We start from the raw sequence: 22878 nt of genomic DNA on the forward strand, positions 1-22878 counted from the left end.
CTGGGCCAAAATATATACTGGACCCCAAGGACAGTGCTTGAGATTATGCAAGGAGAGGACGGGAAAGGCCAGGTTTTAACTCTACAACCGTATGTTGAACTAGGTGTCAGGCTCTTGGTTCTTACCCAAATGGCCTGGATTCCAAACAGGTGATTTGTGCCAAGTGCTCCCTCTTGGAAGCCTGTAGGTACACCCTCGTTCCACAGCTGGCTCTCTAGAGTTGGGTTTCTGAAGAGGACGGCTCACGTACCAACTACAGAGCACGGGAATATTAAAAGTCCTTCAAGGTTAATGCAAATTTCTCTGTGTGGAAGGAGATGGGTAAAAAAATTACAAAGTACTTTCCAGAACCAGGCTCTACTTACCTGCTGGAGTTAGAGAATTAGAAACAAAGCTATTTTAAGAAGAGGTTCGGGGTCCTGTCTGAATGCAGGAAGATCACCGAGTGGCTTCTACTCTGCTCCCCTTGTGTGTCCGATGGACGAGCCTGCTCAAATCCCTGGATGTCTTTGCACAAATCCCTCCACTGCCCCCTACAACATACTCACTGTGCATCGATTTCCCCATGAAATTTTCTGGCAGGTACTTGCCACTTTCCCCCATGTCTTAGGTCCTCACTTTTAAAAATAGTAATAACACACATACTAGGCTTCTTTTAAAAATGTCAATGTTTATAACTCCAGCAGGTCGTAAGATACCCATGTTCAGCTACCACATTGAATTAGAAGGAGCTGACAAATTAATAAGGAGTAAAGAAAAGTCAGGCTTTCCCTCCCCTCCCCTCCCCTTCTTTCTTTTTTAAGTAGGGGTAGAAACTTGGTTCAACAGAGCTTTTAGTGTGTGGAAATCAAGTACTTATGGTCGGCACACACATCCCTAAAACACATTCACCTGACCCCAGGGAGGCATTACTTCTAGGCCAGCATGGTCAGGTTTTCGAAAGGACCCCAATCTCACAAAGAGCCTCCTCCTCCCACTGCTTTGAAATCAGAAGCACGAGCCTGTGGAAGAGAAGACAGGCTGCGGGCAGAGGGGCGGTGTGGCTGGAGCTCCTCAGACCTCAGGCGGATTCACACCCAGAGGCTGCTCTCAAGTTCCAGGGACGGAATTGCCTCCAGGGTGGCATGCCATTAACCAATGGACGGGCGGTAGCAGTCAAAGAAGAAATGAATCATCAGTGGGTAGTTCTTTAAAATACACCTTTTGGCATTTGGAGAATTTCCAGGAGGCGCAGAAGAAACAGTCTTAGCCCTTTGAGAGTATCTGAAGTCCTAGAAGAAGCAGCCAAGCTTCGAGTGGAACGGCTGTCACTTGTCCCTTCTCTGTCTTTGTGCTGCCACCTAGAGAGAAAAGGAAAACATATGTTGTATTCCGCCGAGGAGAAGCAGTCACCTGACACCCCCAGCACTATCTGCACCTTCTAGAACAGAAAAGCGAGGCGGGCTGTTCTAGTTCTGAGAAACAGCAGTGGTTAAACTTCTGCCTCTGAGGGAAGACCTCAGGTAAGGGCCAGGGCTCCCGTCGTGGCCAGCCTCCATCCCCAAGCTCCTTCTGGAGCTAGTATTAGTCTCCTCCAGGAGCAGGGGTGGGGAGGAAGCGTATTTTCTTTCCACTGTTCAAATGGAGTGAAAGACGAAATCTTCAGTTCACCCGAATTTATGGAATGGACACCATCATTTTAGCAAAAAAAAAAAATATAAGAAACCTATGAAAACAAGGTTCTACGATGAAGGATTCTTAAATCCTTCTAGTCTTTGCCTTTTCTTTTTTGTTAAACGCAGATCCTTTTATGAGACAGTGGGAGGCCTTATGTGGACTCCAGTGTATAAAAAATAGGTATCTCTAGACTTGTTGGCGGAAGTTGTCATCCCTAAAGAAGACTTGACTCTGAACACGTGTAATTACGATCCGCTGTTTTCCGTGTCCAAGTTCAAACATCATTTATTCTGGAGCTGTGTTCTCAAAGATTTTTTTTAAGTTAATGGAAATCAGATTTCCGTGCCATAATGGGGGATGACCTTCCCTAAGCACCTGCCTCCCCAGGACTATCACCCTCCCTTCCCCTTCTGCCATAGCCCTGGCACCACATGACATGCCCACCTCTCTGCTCACAGACCAGAAACTTCTTGAAGGCAGGTGTTTTTTGTTGGCCACGTTGACAACAGCATTTCCAGCGCCCAGGACTTTTGGCGTGTAGCAGGTGCTCGGTATATGTTTTTAAAGGAATAAATGGATCTGCGCTTGTCCCTTGGCTTTTTTCTCTTTTCAAGGAGCAAATACCATGACTAACTTTAACTTTACACATCTTCTGATTCAAACACACGTGTAAGGTAACACCTCTTCTAACATGTGTGAAGAAGTCGATTCCTCTATAAATCACATATGGTGTTTTTCCTCCCTCTCACACGGGCTTGACTAACGTGAGGCCATCAAAATAACATTTATTAACCAAAGTACAGGAAAGGCTAAAATGCTGAGGCTGAATTGAAGATCTGACGTGCAGAGGCACCAGCTAAGTAGAGGCTTTCCTTAAATTCTGGCTCACCACTGCTGAGGATGCACGGACCTGCAGAACCCGTTTTGCATACGGCAAGAAGATGAAGCCCAGGAAATCTGAGTGTCCCTTCCTTAAGATAAAACTCACGATTAAAACAGACTAGCGAAGGAGAAACGGCCATAAAGCTACACACATAACGGCATGAGTAAGGTACCTTTGAGGTAGGCTGAAAGGAAAGAGGCCTGGGCCGGAGGGTAAAAGGGCAGCGGTGGGCTCAGCCACTCTCAGTCTGTGCCACCCACCGTGACCAACTGGGAACAGGGACACCCTCCCTTTCTGGTCTACGTCAGAGGGTTGTTGTAAGGATCAGTGCAGCTACTGAGAAGTGGTGGCTGCGGAAACCATAAAGGGCTATTCAAACACAAGGTAGGAAACCGCTCTGTCAGTCTAATGACCCTGAGCAGTGTATAAACACCAGTGTATGCAAGGTGTATAAGCCTGATCGCTTCTTCCCATTATTCAGATGAGTCAAAGCCTGTGGCCATCCTCTAAGGACACTAAGAAAATACCAGTACACCTCCCTTCCTGGACCAGGAGCTCTTTGTCTTCTACAGAGAGGTTTGACTCTTCAATGCAGCTGACTCTGGAGCTCTCCAGAGCTTGCATTAGTCCTGGAGAGAGGGCTTGTGGGAGGACGTATGTGATACACGGCGTCTAGCAAGTTCCATCACCTTTAATAACGGAGGTGGTCCGTCCTAACCATGTGAGGAGACTGTCTTTCAAATCTAGTGATGGCATGACTTCCTAGAGTGTGACGGAAGTCAGTTCCTCTGGAGAGAGGGAGTTTGGTCTGGGAGTCAGGGTCCTGAGGTGAGCTTCCGGCTCAGCTCTTTATCAGCCGAGTGACCTCAGGCACAGAAGGTGAACTTCGCTTTTCCAACTGTAAAATGGGGGAAATAATAGCCAATTGTGCCCTACGGTTTCTGGAAGGATCTGCTGAGCACTTGGTGAGCCTTGGTTATTACTTCCCCCCAGTGGTGTTCTTCACGGTTGTTTTTCGCTGCAAGGCAATGTAATCTAAGGAAAATGAAGAAAAGAGACAAGTCTATGCCAGGCACACCGCAAGAGCCAGAACGAGCATGTTGGCAGGTTTCCTTCAGACTTTCTTCCAGTCAAACAGGTAAGATAATCCACTTAAAGAACTCAGAGGAGTGCCTGGTGCATGCTAAGTACTGGATGGACACTAACTCTGAAGCATTTTTCTCCTGGGTATATAGGAGCTGAGGCTCCCCACCCAGCAGCAACTGCAGGGAAGGACATAAAAGGACTCACTGATCCACACTCATTTCACAGGGAACACACGGCTGTGGGCCAGCAAAGCTAGTGATTTGCGCCCGGGCCCACAGAGTTAAGGCAGGTTCCAGGGACAGTATAATCCAGCTACTGTAAATTAACCGGTCTTTTTAGACCAATTATTCTTACTTTTTAAAACTTTTTAGTTCAGTTGGAAACACGGTGGTTGTTGGTCACTTTTCACTTTATTACATTTTTACAGATTCAGATACCTGTTTCCTGTTAGTGTCATAAGTTCGCATATAACAAAAGCAACACTGTACATTGGGTAAGTAAAGGGATGCTTTTTAGTTTCTCACTTCCAAATTGCCTTCGGGTCTTGCTAAGTCTCCTCATGAGAGAAACATGATCCTGGGAATGGGCACAGCACACGAGAAACACACCCGAACTAACACAACACAATCCACTTGACATCCACATTAAAGCGGATGGAGGAGAATCTCCTCGGGAACGCAGGACCAGAGAAGTATAAGCCTCGAAAGACGAGAGAGCCTGAGAGCCGAGGTACAGGGAACATTTAAATCGAAGATAAACCAGACATAAAAAAGAAAAGAACGCTGGTAATCTGAGATCCGCTTCAGAATTATGTATGGTTTGGTGAAAACGGAGGCTCTTGTGTAAGTACCTAAGTGGTTTTATAGTTTGCAGAAGTTTTTGAAGCTCACCCCGAACTCAGCACATGAATCAAAAAAGATAAATAATGTTAAGTAACAGAAGCGAAGGACCAAGAGATTTAAGTAAGCTCTTTGGGTTAGACGTCACTATCCTGGCTCCTATGTCACCCTGCCCTACGACTGTAGCTGTTGTGGGGACTCAAGGAGTTATTATATGTAAAGTGCTCAGAACAGCAGAAATACATAAATGCTATACAGTGTGCGTGGTTATTAGAATCATCAGTTCTTAGTATTATGAAATGATCACATGAAAAACAGGATATTAGCATAGTTTCAAAAACTGAGGAGCATTTTTACAAAATAACTGACCAGTATTCTCAGAGTTGTCAAAGTCATTGAAAGATTGAGAGACTCACATGTTAGAAAAATCAGAGGAGACAGGGCAACTAAATGCAATGTGTGATGGTGGATTAGATTCTGGAGTAGAGGGCCGCCTAGGGAGCCGTGGAGTGTCAGTCGGTTAAGCGTCTGACTCTTGGTTTTGGCTCAGGTCATGGTCTTGCAGTTCATGAGTTCAGGCCCTGCGTCAGGCTCTATGCTGAAAGCACAGAGCCTGCTGGGGATTCTCTTTCTCCCTCTCTCTCTGCCCCTCCCCTGCTCACTCTGTCTCTCTCTCAAAATAAATAAACTTAAAAATTGTTTTCAAAAGATTCTGGAACAGAAAAACGTTAATGTAAAAATAGGTGAAACTCAAATAAGGTGGTAAATCAGTTAATACTATTGCATTATTGTAAATTTCCTGGGTTTGATCATTATACTATGTTTACATAAGGTGTTGACATTAGAGGAAGCTGGGTGAAAAGTATATGTAAACTCTATTGCTTTTGCAACTTTTCTATATATTTAAAATCATTCCAAAATTAAAAAGTAAAGAAAAAAAGAAAGAGAAAGAGACCCTGAAGTGACAGAGATGATGCAACCCGTAGACAGGGACATTTAAGCAACTATTGTAACTATAGTGAAGTATTTGAGAAGAGAAATGGAAAGACATAAAAAAGAACCAAATGGAGAATCCAGAACTGAAAATTACCATATTCGAAATAAAAATTTACTAGCTGAGGTTAATGGAAGATGACACAGAATAAGATAAAGTAAACTTGAAAACACAATGGGAGAACTGTCTAAAATGGAACATAAAACAAAATCCAGAAACTCAGTGAGAGCACTGGTGGGCTATTATCAAGTGGTCTAACATACGTGTAGATAGAAGTCCTAGAAGCTGAGGGGGTGAGAAGAAAAAAAAAAAGCAGAAAAATATTTAAAGAAACACTGACCAGAAATTTTCCAAATTTGATAAAAAATTACAAATTCAAAGATTCAAGCAGCTCGATAGGCCCACAGACAAGTTAACACAAAGAAACCCACATCAACACATCATAATCAACTTGCTGAAAACAATAAAGAAAAATCTTAAAAGAAGCCAGGGAGGAAAGGGAACACACTTTATATAAGCTAGAGGAAATACAAAAATTATCACAGATGTCTCATCAGAAATCACACAAGCCACAAGACAATGAATCTTTGAAGGTATCAAAGAAGTTAAAAAGTTTTTAGTTGGATCAACCAAACCAAACCAAACAAAACAAAGACAAAAACAAAAAAAGACACACGACCAATCAGGCATGAAAAAAGAAAATCACTACAGATCCACAGATATAAAAAAGATAATAAAAATATGAGAAACAACTTATGTCAATAAACTTCACAATACAGATGAAACACATATTTCTTTGAAAGACAGAAATTACTTAAATTGGTGCACACACACAGAAGAAAATTAGGATAGCTCTCTATCTATTACAGAAATTGAATTAGTAATTAAAAATTTCCCCAGAAAGAAAATTCCAGGCCCAAATGGCTTCATTTGGCGAATTCTGTCCAACATAAAAGGAAGCAACAATTAGTAATCTCATATAAACTCTTTCAGAAAATAGGTGATGAGAGGATATTTCTCAATTTATTTTCTAAGGTCAGTTTTACTCTGACACTAAAACTAGACAGAATTATTACAAGTAAGGAAAACCACAGAGCAACATCCTTCATGAACAGAGATACAAAAATCCTTTACAAAATATTAGGAAGTAAAACACAATACTGTATGTGAAAAGAATAATACACTATAAACCAAGTAGGGTTTTTCCCAGGAATTTAATGATATTTTAATTTTCCAAAATCAATCATTATACTTCACATATTAAGAGATATTCCTCTATTAAAGGAAAACTACATGATCATCTCAATAAATTAGGAAAAAAATGTGGCAAAATTCAATACCCATTCCTGATCAAAACTCTTGGTGAACTGGGGGTAGGAGAGAAATCCACAAAAACCATGCATATCGATTGATAGAAGCAATGAGCACATTTTGTGCCTAGATTTTGGTTTCTAAATACCATTCTCCATGATAAGGAACCCTGGATTTTTAGGAAAAAGGCCGATTCATGGCTTGGGCAGAAGGAGTACCAGAGCCTGGAATAAACTGTCACAGAAGAAGAAAGGAAGTATTAAAGAATAATAGAAACACACCAAGAAGATACAGAGGCCAGCTAAAAGGGGCTCCCACTGGCCCTTCTGGGACAATATGAATAACAAAATAATTTAATATAACACAGTGGGCAAAGTAAAAAATCTACAAGTCCAAACTGATATAAATTCATAGATGAAAAATAAGTAGAGAAGGGAAAGCTATTCCTTATTTTAAAAATGCCAGCTAAATAAAAAGAAATAAATATAGAAGAAATGAAGGAGTTAGAAAAATCACCAGTCAATTCTAAACCTTGTGGGCGAATGTTTGATGAGGAATAGTATAGTTAAAAATCCCAGAGTATTTATCTGTAAATTATCTATCTATCTAAAAACAGTAACTCTACAGTGGATAAACCTGTATCAAAGGTTACCACCACCTTAATCTAGGTGAACATCATTGGTATTGGGTCACACTGTGACTCCTGATATGGTGCAATGAGAAAGACGCATCATCACCTCCGTGGGTGCCCATTAGGTATCATTCAAATCTAATCAAGAGGAAACATTAGGCAAACTCAAAGTACAGAACATTCTACCAAGTAATGGCCTGTATTCAATAATGTCAAGATCAAGTAAGACAAAGAAAAGGTGGGAAGTTCTTCCAGATTAAAGACTGTAACAACAATGAAAAAGAAGTCTCAGTGCTAGGTGGTTTTATCAAACGTTTTCTTTAATATGTTTCAATACTAGAATATTCCTATGCAAAATTATTCCTTCCAGAACATTGGTCAATATGGAAAGGTGGCATAATTCTAACGCTAAACATAAGAGCAATATTACTTTTGAATACAGATGCAAAAATTCTAAGTAAAAGCCCAGAAAAACAAACTGACATGGCTAAACCACATAGAAAGCATACACTATGGTATTCTTTATCTAATGTCAGGTGGAATTTATGGTAGGAACTCAAGTACAGTTCAATAGTGATAAAAACTCTCTTGTCATCTCAAGAGATGCCAGAAAGATACGATAACAGCCAACACCAATTACTAATTAAAACTTTAAGGAAACTAAGTATGAAAGGAAATTTCAAAAATAGACATTCCTTATATTAACTACAGCTAGTGTCAGAATTAATGGAAACGTACATTAACCAAATCACAAATTAGAATGACTACCATTATTATACTTTAACTGTTCCAGGTATTAACCCATGTAAAAGGACATAAAAGATATAAGAGATATAATAATTAGAGTTACACACAACTTTTTGAAGATACGTATCTTATGCATCAAAACCCCAATATGAATATAATAAAAATATTTAAATTAATAGTTTAGTAAATTGGTCATTTAAAAGATAAATATGTAAAAATGTAAAACTTTGCCACAAAATAGCCAGTTAGAAGATCTAACTAAAGGAAAAAAAAAGATTTCATTAATAGCAACAAAAATACCTTCGAGATATGCCTTAAGAGAAATATCTAGAACCTATATGGAGATGGAGAACCAAATGTTAGTGAAAGGTATGGTTAGGATTTTAGGAAATATGCAAAACTACTACATGCCTGAATAACAACAATGAATTTTATAAACACATCTGTTTGCCTCCAAATATTACTGATTTAACAACATCTCAATAGAAATCTCATTGGAGCTTATTCTTAGAACCTGACAAAATAATCCAACAGATCCAATGGAAAAATAAACAGGTGAGAAAACAATTAAATTAGAACTTTATCTCACAGCACATTTAAACACAAATTCTGTAGATGATTTAAGTAATTAAATATAAAACAAAAAATTAATTATTGAAAAATTAGAAGAAAATAAGTGGTTAGCCTTCCTGCAAAGGGAAACATCCTTCTAAGTATAACATCAATGTAAAGGAAAAGTTTATACACACACACACACACACACACACACACGTCTACTTAAAAACCAAAACCATCCGCATGACAAAAAAGTCATACACAAAATTAAAGACAATTTACAGGCCAAGAAAAAAATTAACAATGAATATAGTGGACAAACAAGAATGTCTTTAAGTTATAGAATATCTTTAGGGTCCATAAGAAAAATACTGACACTCCAACAATTTTTTTTTTTAATTTTTTTTTTTTAACGTTTATTTTTGAGACAGGGAGAGACAGAGCATGAACAGGGGAGGGTCAGAGAGAGGGAGACACAGAATCCGAAGCAGGCTCCAGGCTCTGAGCTGTCAGCACAGAGCCCGACACGGGGCTCGAACTCACGGGCTGCGTGATCATGACCTGAGCTGAAGTCAGCCGCTTAACCGACTGAGCCACCCAGGCGCCCCGACACTCCAACAATTTAACAGAGGACATAATCAGACAATTCTCTATAAGATGACAAATGGTGAAGGAAATGTGAAAAAATATTAAATATTATTACTAATTAGGGAAATGCGAATTAAAACCACAATAAAATGCCTTTTTCCCCACTTATTTGCAAAGATAACATTCAAAGCTAACCAGGTGGCATGAATAAGACAAGAACTGATACTACCATATGATACAGTACAAGATCCCATACACTTTCTGTGAAAGATCTTCCTGTAAGTATGTATTTGGAAAGTTTAGTTATAAACTGGGAAGCCCACATCTAAAAATCCATTCTAAGGGAGAACTAAACGTTTTGAACAAAGGGCACCCGGCTGGCTTAGTCAGTTGAGCATCTGACTTCGGCTCCGGTCATGATCGTGCAGTCCGTGAGTTTAAGACCCTCTTCGGGCTCTGTGCTGACAGCTCACAGAGCCTGGAGCCCACTTCGGATTCTGTGTCTCCCTTCCTCTTTGCTCCCCCTGCCCCCACCCCTGCTTGTTCTCTCTCTCTCGCTCTCTCTCTTGCTCTTGCTCTCTCTCAAAAATAAGTAAATAAACATTAAACAAAATAAAAAAATAAATAAAGGCTTGGACAAATATTTACTTATAATGTGATTCTTCAAATAGTGAAACAGTGTAAGTAATCTAAATGTCATGGTCATGAACTAATCAAGTATCCAAATAATTTAAAATGACCATCATTTAAAAAAATTTTTTTTAATGTTTTATTTATTTTTGAGACAGGGAGAGACAGAGCATGAACAGGGGAGGGTCAGAGAGAGGGAGACACAGAATCTGAAACAGGCTCCAGGCTCTGAGCTGTCAGCACAGAGCCCGACGAGGGGCTCGAACTCACGGACCGCGAGATCACGACCTGAGCCGAAGTCGGCCGCTTAACCGACTGAGCCACCCAGGCGCCCCTAAAATGACCATCATTTAAAAAGCATATTTATGAAAAATACTTTGGCAGCCTGGGAAAATGCTCACGAAATGATGTTGTCAAGGAAAAAGATTATAAAATTACTACTATGATTCCTTAAAAAATTATTCTTATAAAAACACATGCCATATTATCTCCAGCCAGTGTCAACGTGGGAGATTCGAATTTTAATTTTATACTTTTCTCTATTTTCTGCAAAGAACAGGTACTCATAAAACAGACAGTGTTAAACAAAAGATTTACCAAAAACTAAAGGCTTTTGGAAAACTAGTAGTTTCTGACAGCTGTTATCTGAATTCTCTTGGTACCCTGAAAACCAGATTGCTACAGGTACCATGTGGCAAAGTTGTGCAAAATTACAGGCATACACTCAAATATGGTCACATGTTCGTTTATTGAGGAAACTGTGAGGCTAGCTACAGATCAGCTCTGTTCACTTGATGACTTTTCATGATGTCAGACAAGACTCTGAAGGCCACAGGCCATGAAGTTACCCAATTACTTTCCCATATTTTGTTCAGAAACACAAAAATCAAATGCCAAGAAATGTTCGACTCTGAAAATTGCCCTCATTTTAAAAAAGTTTTTTTGTTTTCTTTTTTCAAAAGGTGGTAATTAAGGGTCAGGAGGTAGAGTGGCATGGAGGAAGGACAAAAACGGAACCTGGAAAAGGTGAAAAATTTTTCTAGATTTCATTTTCAAAGTTTCAAGTCTTTTCAAATTTTTTTTTTATTTTTTGCAGCGAAAAAGGAATCAATACTTTTCATTCCACTCTTGTCAACTTTAGCCAAAGCCTTCTGAGCTGCGGTCATTTTGTTATTTTTCTGTTAAGGAAAATAAGAGAACAATTGTTACAAATGTAACGTTTATGAATCATACATGCAAATCAAACAAGACCACGCATGTCTCAAGGTTCATTAAGAGAAGTATTTGCTGGTAACGTGCGCTTCATAAGGGAATGATAATTTTTTTTTTTTTTAAGTTCTGATTTCTATTCAGAATTCAGACCTAAGACACAAAATACGTTAAAAGAACCAGGACGCAAAACGGCCGCCTTCTAAGGAGGGGAATGTTGTAACCAATGGTTTACTTTAGGGGAATAATTCTGGAGGGTGTTTTAAGTGCAATAACACCAACAAAGGAACTGACATAGGCTGCGGTTGTCAGAGGAGGAATTACAGCCTGGTATTATAGCACGATGAATAATTCACAACAATTTACTGTTGGAGTTTATTCATAGGCTCTCCGGGAAACCAAGGCCAACACTATAATATTCAAAAGATAACCTGTACTGCAGAGCATCCCAGACCAGCAGGACCACTGCCCTGGGATTCCTCCAACTAAGAACTTTTCAAAAAGGTGACTTCAAGTGACTCTGCCTTTTAAATTTCTCTTTATGGTCACTGTTTTGTTTTGGTTTGGTTTGGTTTGTTGCCACATCCTGGAACGGGCACTAACAGGAGGTAAATAGTAGCCGAGTTTCCTTCAGTGCATCATAACTTCTCAGCAGAAGCATACGCGATGGGAAGCAGCAAAGGAAAAAAATTCCTGTGTCTCCCTGTGAACTGTGAGATAGTCATTGACAGAGAACCTTTTAAGGGCACGGTGTCTGATCCCTGAAACCTTGCTTCTCACGTTCTGTACTTATATTTTAGAAGGCTTATTTTCTCACGGGATGGTGAAAAGTGGCAGTCTCTTCGAGACAAGTTATCCCCTGTCTTTAACAGACAGCCGGGTCCAGCCCCTCATTTCCCTGGGGCGGTGCCCAAATAGATACAAGAGAAAGCAGCAGTTCCAAGGGTGGGGCAGAAGCAGTTCTCACAGAGAATGCCAAAACTTCCCTGCTTACAGAAGCCATTGAGGTGACCAGCTGTCTTGCCAGATCTCAACCTGGATTTTCCCCTGACGTCACATGCCCAGATGAATTACGTATAGATCAAAGAAAAAAATTATAAAAAAACCCATTAAGCTCTAAGGTGGGGGGTTAAATGTTAAAATCCAAGTGGAAGTTAATTTATCTTGGATTGGGCAAGGTCTTTTTAAGCATAAAAATAATGAGAAAATCACAAGAAGAAACAATTCCTATTATTTAATCCTCAGAAAAACTTAAAGCTGTTAAAAAATCAAATGAAAAGGATAAACACAGATTAGAAAATTATTTGTACCCTATTTCATATTAGTAATTATGGTCCTCGTCATAAGTTCCGGGAAGCTTCCAGGCAGTAGAGTTGACAAAAAATGACCTGTGGAGGCCCCCTCTCTTTGTGCCCCCCTACTCTTTTTTTTTTTATTTTTAAAAAAAAAATTTTTTTTTTTCAACGTTTATTTATTTTTTTTGGGACAGAGAGAGACAGAGCATGAACGGGGGAGGGGCAGAGAGAGAGGGAGACACAGAATCGGAAACAGGCTCCAGGCTCTGAGCCATCAGCCCAGAGCCCGACTCGGGGCTCGAACTCACGGACCGCGAGATCGTGACCTGGCTGAAGTCGGACGCTTAACCGACTGCGCCGCTCAGGCGCCCCGCCCCCCTACTCTTAATATAGAGCAAAGGGTAGGCACACTCTTGCGAAGCATATTGCCTTCGTGCCTCACAAGTCTTCTTGACTTGACATACCCATTGCCATTCACAATTTTGAATTACTGAGTCGCAGAAATGCAAGTTAACAATTCTTCATGGTTAAAACTGTAAAATCACCATCAAGCATGTAATTGTTCCTACGTGTCCTCATGCAGGATCACCTACGGGATCCAAGAATATGCCACTACAGCTGGACACACATACCTTTTCAGTCTTCCAATCTTTCCTGTTAAACTTAGTGTAATCTTCTTTTGCTTCTACAGGCTCATCAGATAACTTTACTTTCTGCAATGTTAGAGCAGTAAAGTGGTATAAAATGTCACCTCGACACATCACTCCATTTTAAAGAAAACAACAGGGCCAATCTGGACCCACATCAAGGCCAAATGGAACAACAGACCCGGCAAAGGGCTTTACTTTGCATTTTGCCAATTGTCTGGGGAATGAAGCCACACGTCCCTTCTGAAAAGCAGCCTTGGTGATGGGGGGATATGATCAGGTGAGCCCACGACCCAGCCCCTTGGGCAGTCTAGTGGTACTGATCACATATTTTGTATGTACCAGGACCAGGAGGCATCTAGGTGACCGCTGACTTCCAGGACAGTCTAACGGGGTGAAGGCAGGCACAGGGGTCAAAGACAAGAATTTCCTTTAAGGGGGCCAGGTGTCCAGCCAGAACCCCCACTGCATTCACCATCTGGGCTGGTGTAACGTCCACTGAGGAAGAAGGCACACCATGATTCTGTTGTTACCATTTTTGTATAGCTTCATGATCTTACCTCCTTTCAACTGAACTCTCTCAGTTTGTCCACACAAGGACAACCTTGCAAAGCATGAAGCCAGCAGAAGGAAGCACAGAGAGACTAAACAAATGATCAAGGCCACCTAGCAGAGGACAAGGGCTGGGATCTCCATTTCTTAACAAGTGCTCTTTCCATGAGGCCCGGTGCAACCAAGCCCACCTCTACCTCATATTTTCACCATCCACATGAGCCTCGTGCACCAAGGAATGGGAGAATCTTGTCAAGAGCTAGACTGTGGCCTTAATGGTCCCATTATAGAAGGAATCGTGACACATTTACTATGTAAAAGGCACACAACAGGGCAGGGAAGTCTTGATGATTAACGCAGAGAACTAACTGCATAGTGACCACAACCTGGTCTTCTATAGATCTTTGGGTTCTTTGTGGAGACACTGGGTTGACAAGATCTAACATGACTCTTCCCTGGGAAATGCAGATTTGTTCCCGGCTTCCCTCTTCATATCCCAGCTTTTGCTAAACAAAGAACTGCAGGGCTAGGGCTAAAAGATACCCTGGCACATGAATGAAACCCAAGGGGATAAAACAACAGGTCTTGAAATACTTCATTCTAAACAAGGGCGGGGTGGGGGGGAGAGCGGTTCTGGGAATCTATAACATTATGTGACACTCAAAAAAAAAAACAGGGGCATCCTGGAAATCTATAAGGCAAAACCTTCTCTTGGGCACACCACAATCTAAGAAGGGAACCTTCAAAAGAAAAAGACTAGCTTATCACGAATGAACTACCTACCAGCAAAGTATGTATACAAGGAACTTAAGAATACATGTTTCTACTTAAATTAAGATCAGTAAGGAGTATTTAGGTGATGCATATTTTTACTAGAAAAGTCTCTTCAGCCAGGAGAGTGGAACTCACAGGGAATAACGATGAAGGCTCGGATGCAAACTGCAAAAAGCTTAACGTTATAAGGTGGTTTGCTTTCCTTCTCTGTGGCAAAATGTTCTACAGATGTCATTATAAACCCTTGGGCGTATTTACTTTTCACTGAATAGGAAGTCAAGTGAAAAATGTTCAAGGTAAAGGTTAAGATGAAAAGTGCTTCTTCACAAATATAAAATGTTTCGTAAGATGACTGACTTGTCCAGGTGTTTTAATGGCTCACTGCTAAGCAAGACACCAGTTGTCAGTGCTCACAATAACAGAAATTGATTGTGGAAGGCTCTGCCTGGAGTTTTCTTGTGTTATTCACAGCTCACGTTGAATACCCTTGAAAGAGTCATAGTTGTTACACTCACTTGAATGTTTGTTATTTAAAAAAATTTTTTTTTTCAACGTTTATTTATTTTTGGGACAGAGAGAGACAGAGCATGAACGGGGGAGGGGCAGAGAGAGAGGGAGACACAGAATCGGAAACAGGCTCCAGGCTCTGAGCCATCAGCCCAGAGCCTGACGCGGGGCTCGAACTCACGGACCGCGAGATCGTGACCTGGCTGAAGTTGGACGCTTAACCGACTGCGCCACCCAGGCGCCCGGAATGTTTGTTATTTAAAAGACCAAATCACTACAGGTTTGGAGGGATGTTTCAGAAGAAATAGAAAAGGGCTCAGAAAGACAGTAACAAAGGGTATGCCTAAGCGGGTACAGTTCTGGAAAGAGAGGGGGCAAACAGAAGAGTACCACAGGGATTCATGCTAGGATGGTCTGATTCTTACAAATGAGCTGCAAGAAGGAGCTCAGGAGCGTCTCCAACCTACTGACTGCATTCGGCTCTGCCAGCTGCCAGCGATAAATTCAAAGGATGGAAGGGGGCGACGGGTGGAAGCAGGGCTTCAATACAGGCAAACATGTGATAGTAAGAAAATAATGCGAAACATATTAAGGATGACAGGCTTCGTGCCATCGTTACAGACAGATACAAAGATACCTAATAGCCACTGGAACGTATTTCCTGAAAACGGTCAACTCTATTACTGTAAAAATCAATCAAATCCTGGACGCAGACAAGAAAGCTACAGAAGACATTACCCTAAGCCTGTTTAAGCCGTGGTACATCATCCAGTGCAGTTCACACTCTGCACGCCGGAGCCCCAGGAAGACACAATAGACCGGGAGACCTCAAAAAGCAACTAAACAATCCAGGAGATGAGGCTGAGATTTAGGGGAAACAGGACTGGGAGATCTAAATCAGGGGCTTGGCAAACCGCCCACAGGCCAAGCCCTGCCGGCCGCCTGTTTTTATAAATGAAGTTTGGCTGGAACACGGCCGCCCGCCTTCGTTTATGAATCGTCTGTGGCTGTCTCTGTGCTACCACAGCAGGGCTGAGCAGTTGTGACAGAAACCAGCTGCTTCGTGAAGCCTCAAGTATTCACTCTCTGGCCTTTGCAGAGTAAGTCTGCTGAACTCCGATCTAAATCATAAATGATGAATGACATCACAAATGATTTACATTTTGGAAATTAAAATAGGAAAACAGAAAACCGAGTTAAAAGCAAACGTATGAAATGCATTACCCCGGATGCTATCAGAGGCCAAAAGCTTCAAGAACAGGCTTCGATCTGTTCACAAGTGATCTCTAAGTTACTATGGAAGACGGATATTTGGGAGAAAGATGCTTAGGTTTTGGAAGGAGAGATATGAGAGAGAAACGGATATGCCCATCTCCTTAGTTACAGGAAGGCAATCATGTCTCTGTCCCCTAGAGCTACTTACTGTCAGAGATTAACTACCAGACTGGAAGAAGTGTGGGTCTGACCTAGAATGACCTTAGCAACTGACCTCTGCCCAGTGTTATTCCTCCAGAGAAAAGGATGCCCCTCCTCGGACGATCTGCTGAAAATGGCCCATAGCTACTACTGATGCACTTTAACAGGACATGATACAAAACAAACAAACAAAAACAATCCCGAGTATGTTGGCCATCGTGAAGGCCGGGAAGACAGAAAGTGCTTTAACATCCATGACGTGTCCACTGTACATTCTCAGGGCATCCATTATTCTGTTGGCAGGAGAATGGCCTCACTGACAAGCTGATGCATGTGTTTATTTCCCTGTCTCTGAGCAGCGCTCGCTTGTCTGAGATCAGGCCTGGACTGAGGGACGCCACAGTGTGCCATCAGGTGTGGTTCATGGCTGCCTTCTCTACTCTCTGTATCTGGGAGACAAAAACAAGCTGCGGCCCACGGAGCAGGGGAGCGGTGGGTGGCGGTTGGAGAACAGCTGGAAGAGGAAGGGTTTTGTGCAACACAAAAGTTGCGTTGATCATTTCAAGCGGAGGAAAAAAAAAAGTTTGGCTATCTTCGTTCAAAGGATTCTCTGTGTTACAAAAATCATGCTCTGCTCACCTCTGTGCCAGTAACAATTAGATCTGGCAAAGTGAGTTTAAGTTATACATGGAGTCTTCCTGATGATTAATAAAGTTAATTACAGGATCTGGCTGACTCAGGAAGATTTCGTCACGTGTCTATAAGACTTTTACGTAGGTATCTGGCTAAAACCAGCTCTTATCTGGTTTTCACAGCACTTTATCATTCAGGTAAAATCTACAAAAATAAAAAATACCGATGGACAGCTCATTACAATCTTTAATCCATACAACATCAGTCCATGCAAGGTGGATTTAGAAAGCTTTAAAATGGGGGTGCCTGGGTGGCTTAGTCGGTTAAGCATCCGACTCTTATCTCGGCTCAGGTCACCATCTCACAGTTTGTGAGTTTGAGCCCCATGTCGGGCTCTGCACTGATGGCTCAGAGCCTGCTTAGGATTCTCTCTCTCCCTCTCTCTCTCTGCCCCTCCCCTGCTTGTGCTCTCTCCCTCTCAAAATAAATAAACTTAAAAAAAAAAAAAAGCTTTCAAATGTACTAGAACAAACTAAACTTATGTGGTAAAAATGAAATATTTTTCCAAGTGCCCCAAAGATAGCTTAGTCACAGCTCCTTACCTTTGATGGAGGGTTTGGCAATGAAGCTGAAGGTTCTGGAAGCCTAAGGAGTGAAAAATAAGAATCATAGTCATTGTTTTTCATAGACAAGCAAACAGAGAGTCTGGGCCAGCTTAGGACTTACAAGTCCCACTTTTAGGGAATAGCTTCACCTCCATGTATCTGACTGTACAACTGCCTCAGTGAAAGGAATGAAATTTCTCTAAATGAAGAAATCTTCATTTTCCTTGTAGTGAAACTGTCTGAACTAAAAAACAAAATTAGAACTCATTGTTGAAATGGAATTGCTTTACTTTAGCCTCTAGAAATTTGCATTCTGGCATTGTAGGATTTTTTTTTTTCTTCAAAAACGACGAATGCAGCACATATATGAAATTGAAAATTATTTTAATTGTTGACAAAAAGTCACACAAACTTTACTTTTCTTCAATTAAAGAGAAGTTTAATTGACCTATCTTTCTCCCCAAATCTTCAAACACTTCAGAGTAAAGAAAAGAATCTAAAAAATAATGGGATTACAGAGACATAGGTCTCCAATGAGACAAACAGGCACTGAGAAACCCAGGGAAATATTAAACAGAAAGATAGGGTTATTGATTGAAAGCAGGCTTTGCAAGCACTTTAACTACACTAGAAACCAGTTCCCACTGTTGTTTTTTTTTTTTTTAAGTTTATTTTTGAGAGAGATGGCGACAGCGTGAGTTGGGGAGGGGCAGAGAGCGAGGGGGAGAGAGAGAGAATCTCAAGCAGACTCTGTGCCACAGCACAGAGCCCGATGCATGAGATCATGACCAGAGCTGAAACCAAGAGGTGGGTGGATGCCTAACCGACTGAACCACCCAGGCGCCCCCACTGATTGTTTTTTAAAGTAGGACCTAAGTAATTTGCTAAAAACAGCAACTATGCATCTGTTAAGAAGTCGCTTTATGTTTATGTATCGGAGGAGAAAGCTACTAGAAGAATCAGGGAAAGCTATTATCACACCCATAAAATCTTAACAATAGTCGCTAAAATCTAGAAAATAAACACATTCTTTTCAGCCTAAGGTAAAGTCTTTATAGTATATTAAATATCTTTATGAAGGACATAACACAAATCAGGTCCTTCTTAAACCCGTTTTCTGCCCTCTGACACAGATTGTGTTTCATCCTTTCAGCTTCAAGTGCTGGGCAAAATGAAGGTATTTGGTGAGTATCCAATGACGGTAAATATGGTACAAAGCCTTTACATGTAGCTTTCAAGAATATTCCACATGCCATCTCTTCTTTCCTTCTAACCTTTATTTCTCTTAAAATCATCACAAAGAACCAAATTAGTTAGGTGTAACTGGGGATCAATTTTAATACTGTTTACCCTCTAAAATCGTACCAATCCAAAAATCCAGTCCTAACATTCACAAGTTTCCGCAATCAGTATCCACCAAATCAATTTGTTCCAATCCACCAGTGTCCACTAAAAATTACCTTCAAACCACACGGTCCAGGAGGTAAGTCGAGAATACTCTCTTATCAAAAATAGTGATGTGATGTGATGAGCCATAAAGGACCTACTGCTGGGAGACCAGGAAGCGCCGAGGTACTTCCTAATTACGACTGAAGAGGAATGATACTTACTTTAAATATTTACACAGGTCATCACTGAGTTCTCTAGGGATGTAATCAGATACCAGACCATGGGCATAACAAATATAATCCTCTGAAAGAAACAGAATGGAGAGTGAAAGAAAAAAAAAATTAGTAACAATTATGATAGTTTTACAACCAAATTGACCAGAGTTAAAATTCTGGCTCTAGCTGGCCTTAGAGACTCATTTAAGCTCACAGCCTCAGTTTCATCATTTGTTCTTTTTTTATTTAAAAAACAAAATTTTTTTTTTCTTAACGTTTATTTATTTTTGAGACAGAGCACGAGTGGGGAAGGGTCAGAGAGAGAGACACGCAGAATCCGAAGCAGGCTCCAGGCTCCGAGCTGTCAGCACAGAGCCTGGCACAGGGCTCGAACTCACGGACTGCGAGATCATGACCTGAGCCGAAGTCGGACACTCAACCGACTGAGCCACCCAGGCGCCCCTGTTTTTATATATTTTAATAGTCGCTATGGTCTGTGGTATGTGAATGCTGTGACTTCAAGGTAGAAAAATTAGGCATAACAAAGAGGGGCCGATCTTTTTCATCATCTTTTTCTTTTTATTATTTTTGAAATGTTTATTTTACTTTTGAAAGAGAGACAGAGATAGAGCACAAGTGGGGAGGGACAGAGACAGAGAGAGAGGGAGACACAGAATCCAAAGCAGGCTCCAGGCTCCGAACTGTCTGCACACGACCTGACGCGGGGCTCGAACTCATGGACCGCGAGATCGTGACCTGAGCCGAAGTCGGACGCCCAACTGAATTCAGAGACAGAAGTCTACTAGCTATGACGGGTGACGCTGGATAAGTCATCTCCTTCTCTGATACCATGAGTCTTCACTTTTAAAATGAGGTCTATCTAAATAATGTCTAACATCCCTTCTCCTACTTAAAAAAAAAAATCTGGGGTCCATCCATCCATTTGACTCAACCCCTTCTCTTTTGTTAAAGCCAGTCAAAACCAGTGACAGCTGGTAAACTCAGTCAACTCAGCTCAGCAGAGCTGTCCACCATTTCCTGAATGCCTGGAGCCTGCTAACATCTACATGTGTAAGGTGTTTTAAGGTAGATTTCTGCAAATCAAGGACTGCCTGAATTACCTTCAATCACAAACAGATCCCTGGTCCTAGTTTTAATTTTTAATGATGAAATTCTGATGCTTTGGAGTGGTATGCCTGTCTAGAACAGGGGAACATTGAATTGGAGTTTAAACTCAGAGTAAGTTTTTTTCTTTTTTAACGTTTATTTATTTATTTTGAGAGAGAGTGAGTGCAGGGGAGGGGCAAAACCAGGCAGGTTTTGCGTTGTCAGCACGGAGACTGACGTGGGGCTCCGTCTCATGAACCGTGAGATCATGACCTGAGCTGAAATCAAGAACGGGACGCTTAACCAACTGAGCCACCCGGGCGCCCCCAGAATAATTTCTGTCCCACAGTTGAGAATGTTAATTGTATTACATAGCTGTTTTTATTCAACTATACGTACAAAAATAAGGGACACTACACTGGAAAAAGCAAAAGAATGTACCTTAAGAATCTAAAAGAAAAAAATTGCCAAGGGCATCAATTTCCATCGAAGATCAAAATATTAAGATCCATGTAGGACATACACTTCTGGAGACCAAGATGCAAACAGAAGCAGCCCGTTGGAAGCCTAGGGACACGCAGCAGTATGACAGAAAGGGGAAACGTGTGGGCCCCAGAGTCAGGCAGGCTCGGCTTCACCACTTACTGGCTGTGTGTGTGGCTTTGGGTGCAGCCTCCAGACTCTCATTGTAAAGTGAGGCTTAAGGGGAGTGTTAGCTGGGATACTGTGTGTATACTGGCAAATTAGCCAAGGGCTTGGCACACAACATGATCTCAACAAATGATGGCCAGAGTTGTTAGGGTGGCTATTACTGTTTTTGCAAAATACGTACTTGCCGAAGGAATTATTTAAGCATAGATTAGTGACAGCAGCGATCTATGGTAGAAATACCACTTGGTTCCGAAACAAAGTGCACACGGCCACAAGATCTATGAGAACACATGGCCACGAATGCGAAGCTTCTGGGACATGAAGATTTTAAAATCATAAGGCAGGCATTTGTAAATCAGCAACTTACTCCAGGCAAAAGTAATTTCTGATAAAGTGATTTACCGGGGTGCCTGGGTGGCTCAGTTGGTTGAGCGTCAGACTCTTGATTTTGGTTCAGATCATGATCTCATAATTCTTGAGATCGAGCCCTGTATCAGGCTCCACGCTGAGTGTGGAGCCTGCTTAAGATTCTTTCTCTCTCTCCTTCTGCCCCCTCCCCCACTCATGCTCATTTTCTCTCTCTCTCTCTCTCTCTCTCTCTCTCTCTCTCTCAAATTAAAAATAAATAAATAAATAAATAAATAAATAAATAAATAAATACATAATATTAAAAAAACTGATTTCCTTACCTTCCTTGTCACTGGAAGCCTGGTCACCAGAGAAAAATGCAGTTGCCTGTACCCGGGCACTGACATTTACATTATTGGTTTTTAAGGCTGCCACAATCTGATTAACCTATAAAGTAACCAAAAGGAAAACATCAGGGTATTTCCAAGGAACTTTAGAGATCCACAACCTTCCAGATGATCCTCGATCCATTTAAGATCCAGGAAGAAGTAACTGAGGACCTAGAAATGTCTTGACCAGATACCAGAAGATGAGAGAGAGATGCACATTTGGACAGGAGTTGAGCAACAGCGGCAGCATTTGGGGATGATGTCAAAACATGGACCTCTAAATGCCTACGCAGTATGAGAGCACTGCCTTTGGATTCAGGCTACTTGGCTGTGCTCTGTGACCATGGACTACTTACTTAACCTCTCTGTGCCTCTATCTAATGGGGACAAAAATAGTACCTAATGCACGGTATTGTGGTGAGGCTTAAATGAGTTCATATATGTAAAGCCTTTAGAAAAGAGCCTGGCACAAAGTTTATATGCAATAATTTTTTTTCTAAATGGAATAAATCATATAAATATCCCACTTCCTAGGAATTTAAGAAAAGAAACACAATTGATAAATATACATGTGAATTTGCGATTCACATCATCATCACTTGCTAACAACAAAACCTAAATGCCGAGACCCTGCTCAGCACTCACCCTTATTTTTCACCTGCTACTCATGCAAATGAAAACTGAACCACGGGGGCACTTGTAAAATCTTTCCACTATTTTGTATAGTAGGAGCCTGATTAATTTCGCAAGGTTCACTTCCATGTTTCTGGGTTCCCCGTGTGCCCAGTAACATGGTACGACAAGTGTGTTTCCCACATACAAGACAGAAGAGAATCTTCAGAATCAGTACTATACTGAACTTGAAAAACTCTGTCATCAGTAGACCTAGACTGGTGAGATTCTTAATCAGTATGAAAGTCCACAATATTCTTAGACCAGTGGCTTTCAAAGGAGTTTGTTTCTACTACACCTACAGTAAGCAATACCCAGCAACCCAGCACTTCAACACATATATATGCTTCATAGAACCATACTTAATACTTGCCCTTACTCTGTGCTACATTGTAATACATCCTATCCTATCCTATCCTATCCCATCCCATCCCACCCCAATCCCATTCCATTCAAGAGAAATACTGGCTGTGACCCACAGAATCTATTTGAAAACCATTGCCCCAGACCTGAGATTAGTTCTGGGATGTTAGGATCACTAAGTTCCCT

General features: G+C 41.2%; 1 protein-coding gene across 5 annotated transcripts in view; it reads right to left on the reverse strand.

Annotated features, from left to right (window-relative positions):
• Positions 1 to 789: 789 nt before the first annotated feature.
• RNASEH2B (ribonuclease H2 subunit B) overlaps positions 790 to 22878 on the reverse strand; it is a 67430-nt gene continuing 45341 nt past the window's right edge. For 2 of the 5 annotated variants that reach the window (XM_047853383.1, XM_047853354.1), the window contains exons 7-11: positions 21610 to 21715; positions 19169 to 19250; positions 17556 to 17598; positions 13057 to 13137; positions 10650 to 11098 (exon numbers count right to left, since the gene is read on the reverse strand). In XM_047853383.1, coding sequence (XP_047709339.1) covers positions 10991 to 11098; positions 13057 to 13137; positions 17556 to 17598; positions 19169 to 19250; positions 21610 to 21715 — 420 coding nt within the window. In that variant the 3' untranslated portion in view covers positions 10650 to 10990. Of the gene's footprint in view, positions 1341 to 10649; positions 11099 to 13056; positions 13138 to 17555; positions 17599 to 19168; positions 19251 to 21609; positions 21716 to 22878 lie in introns of those variants that run through there. The other 3 variants (XM_047853374.1, XM_047853364.1, XR_007151030.1) reach the window with 3 other exon arrangements.

The sequence above is a fragment of the Prionailurus viverrinus genome, chromosome A1 (genome assembly GCF_022837055.1).
Source record: "Prionailurus viverrinus isolate Anna chromosome A1, UM_Priviv_1.0, whole genome shotgun sequence".
Taxonomy (NCBI): domain Eukaryota; kingdom Metazoa; phylum Chordata; class Mammalia; order Carnivora; family Felidae; genus Prionailurus; species Prionailurus viverrinus.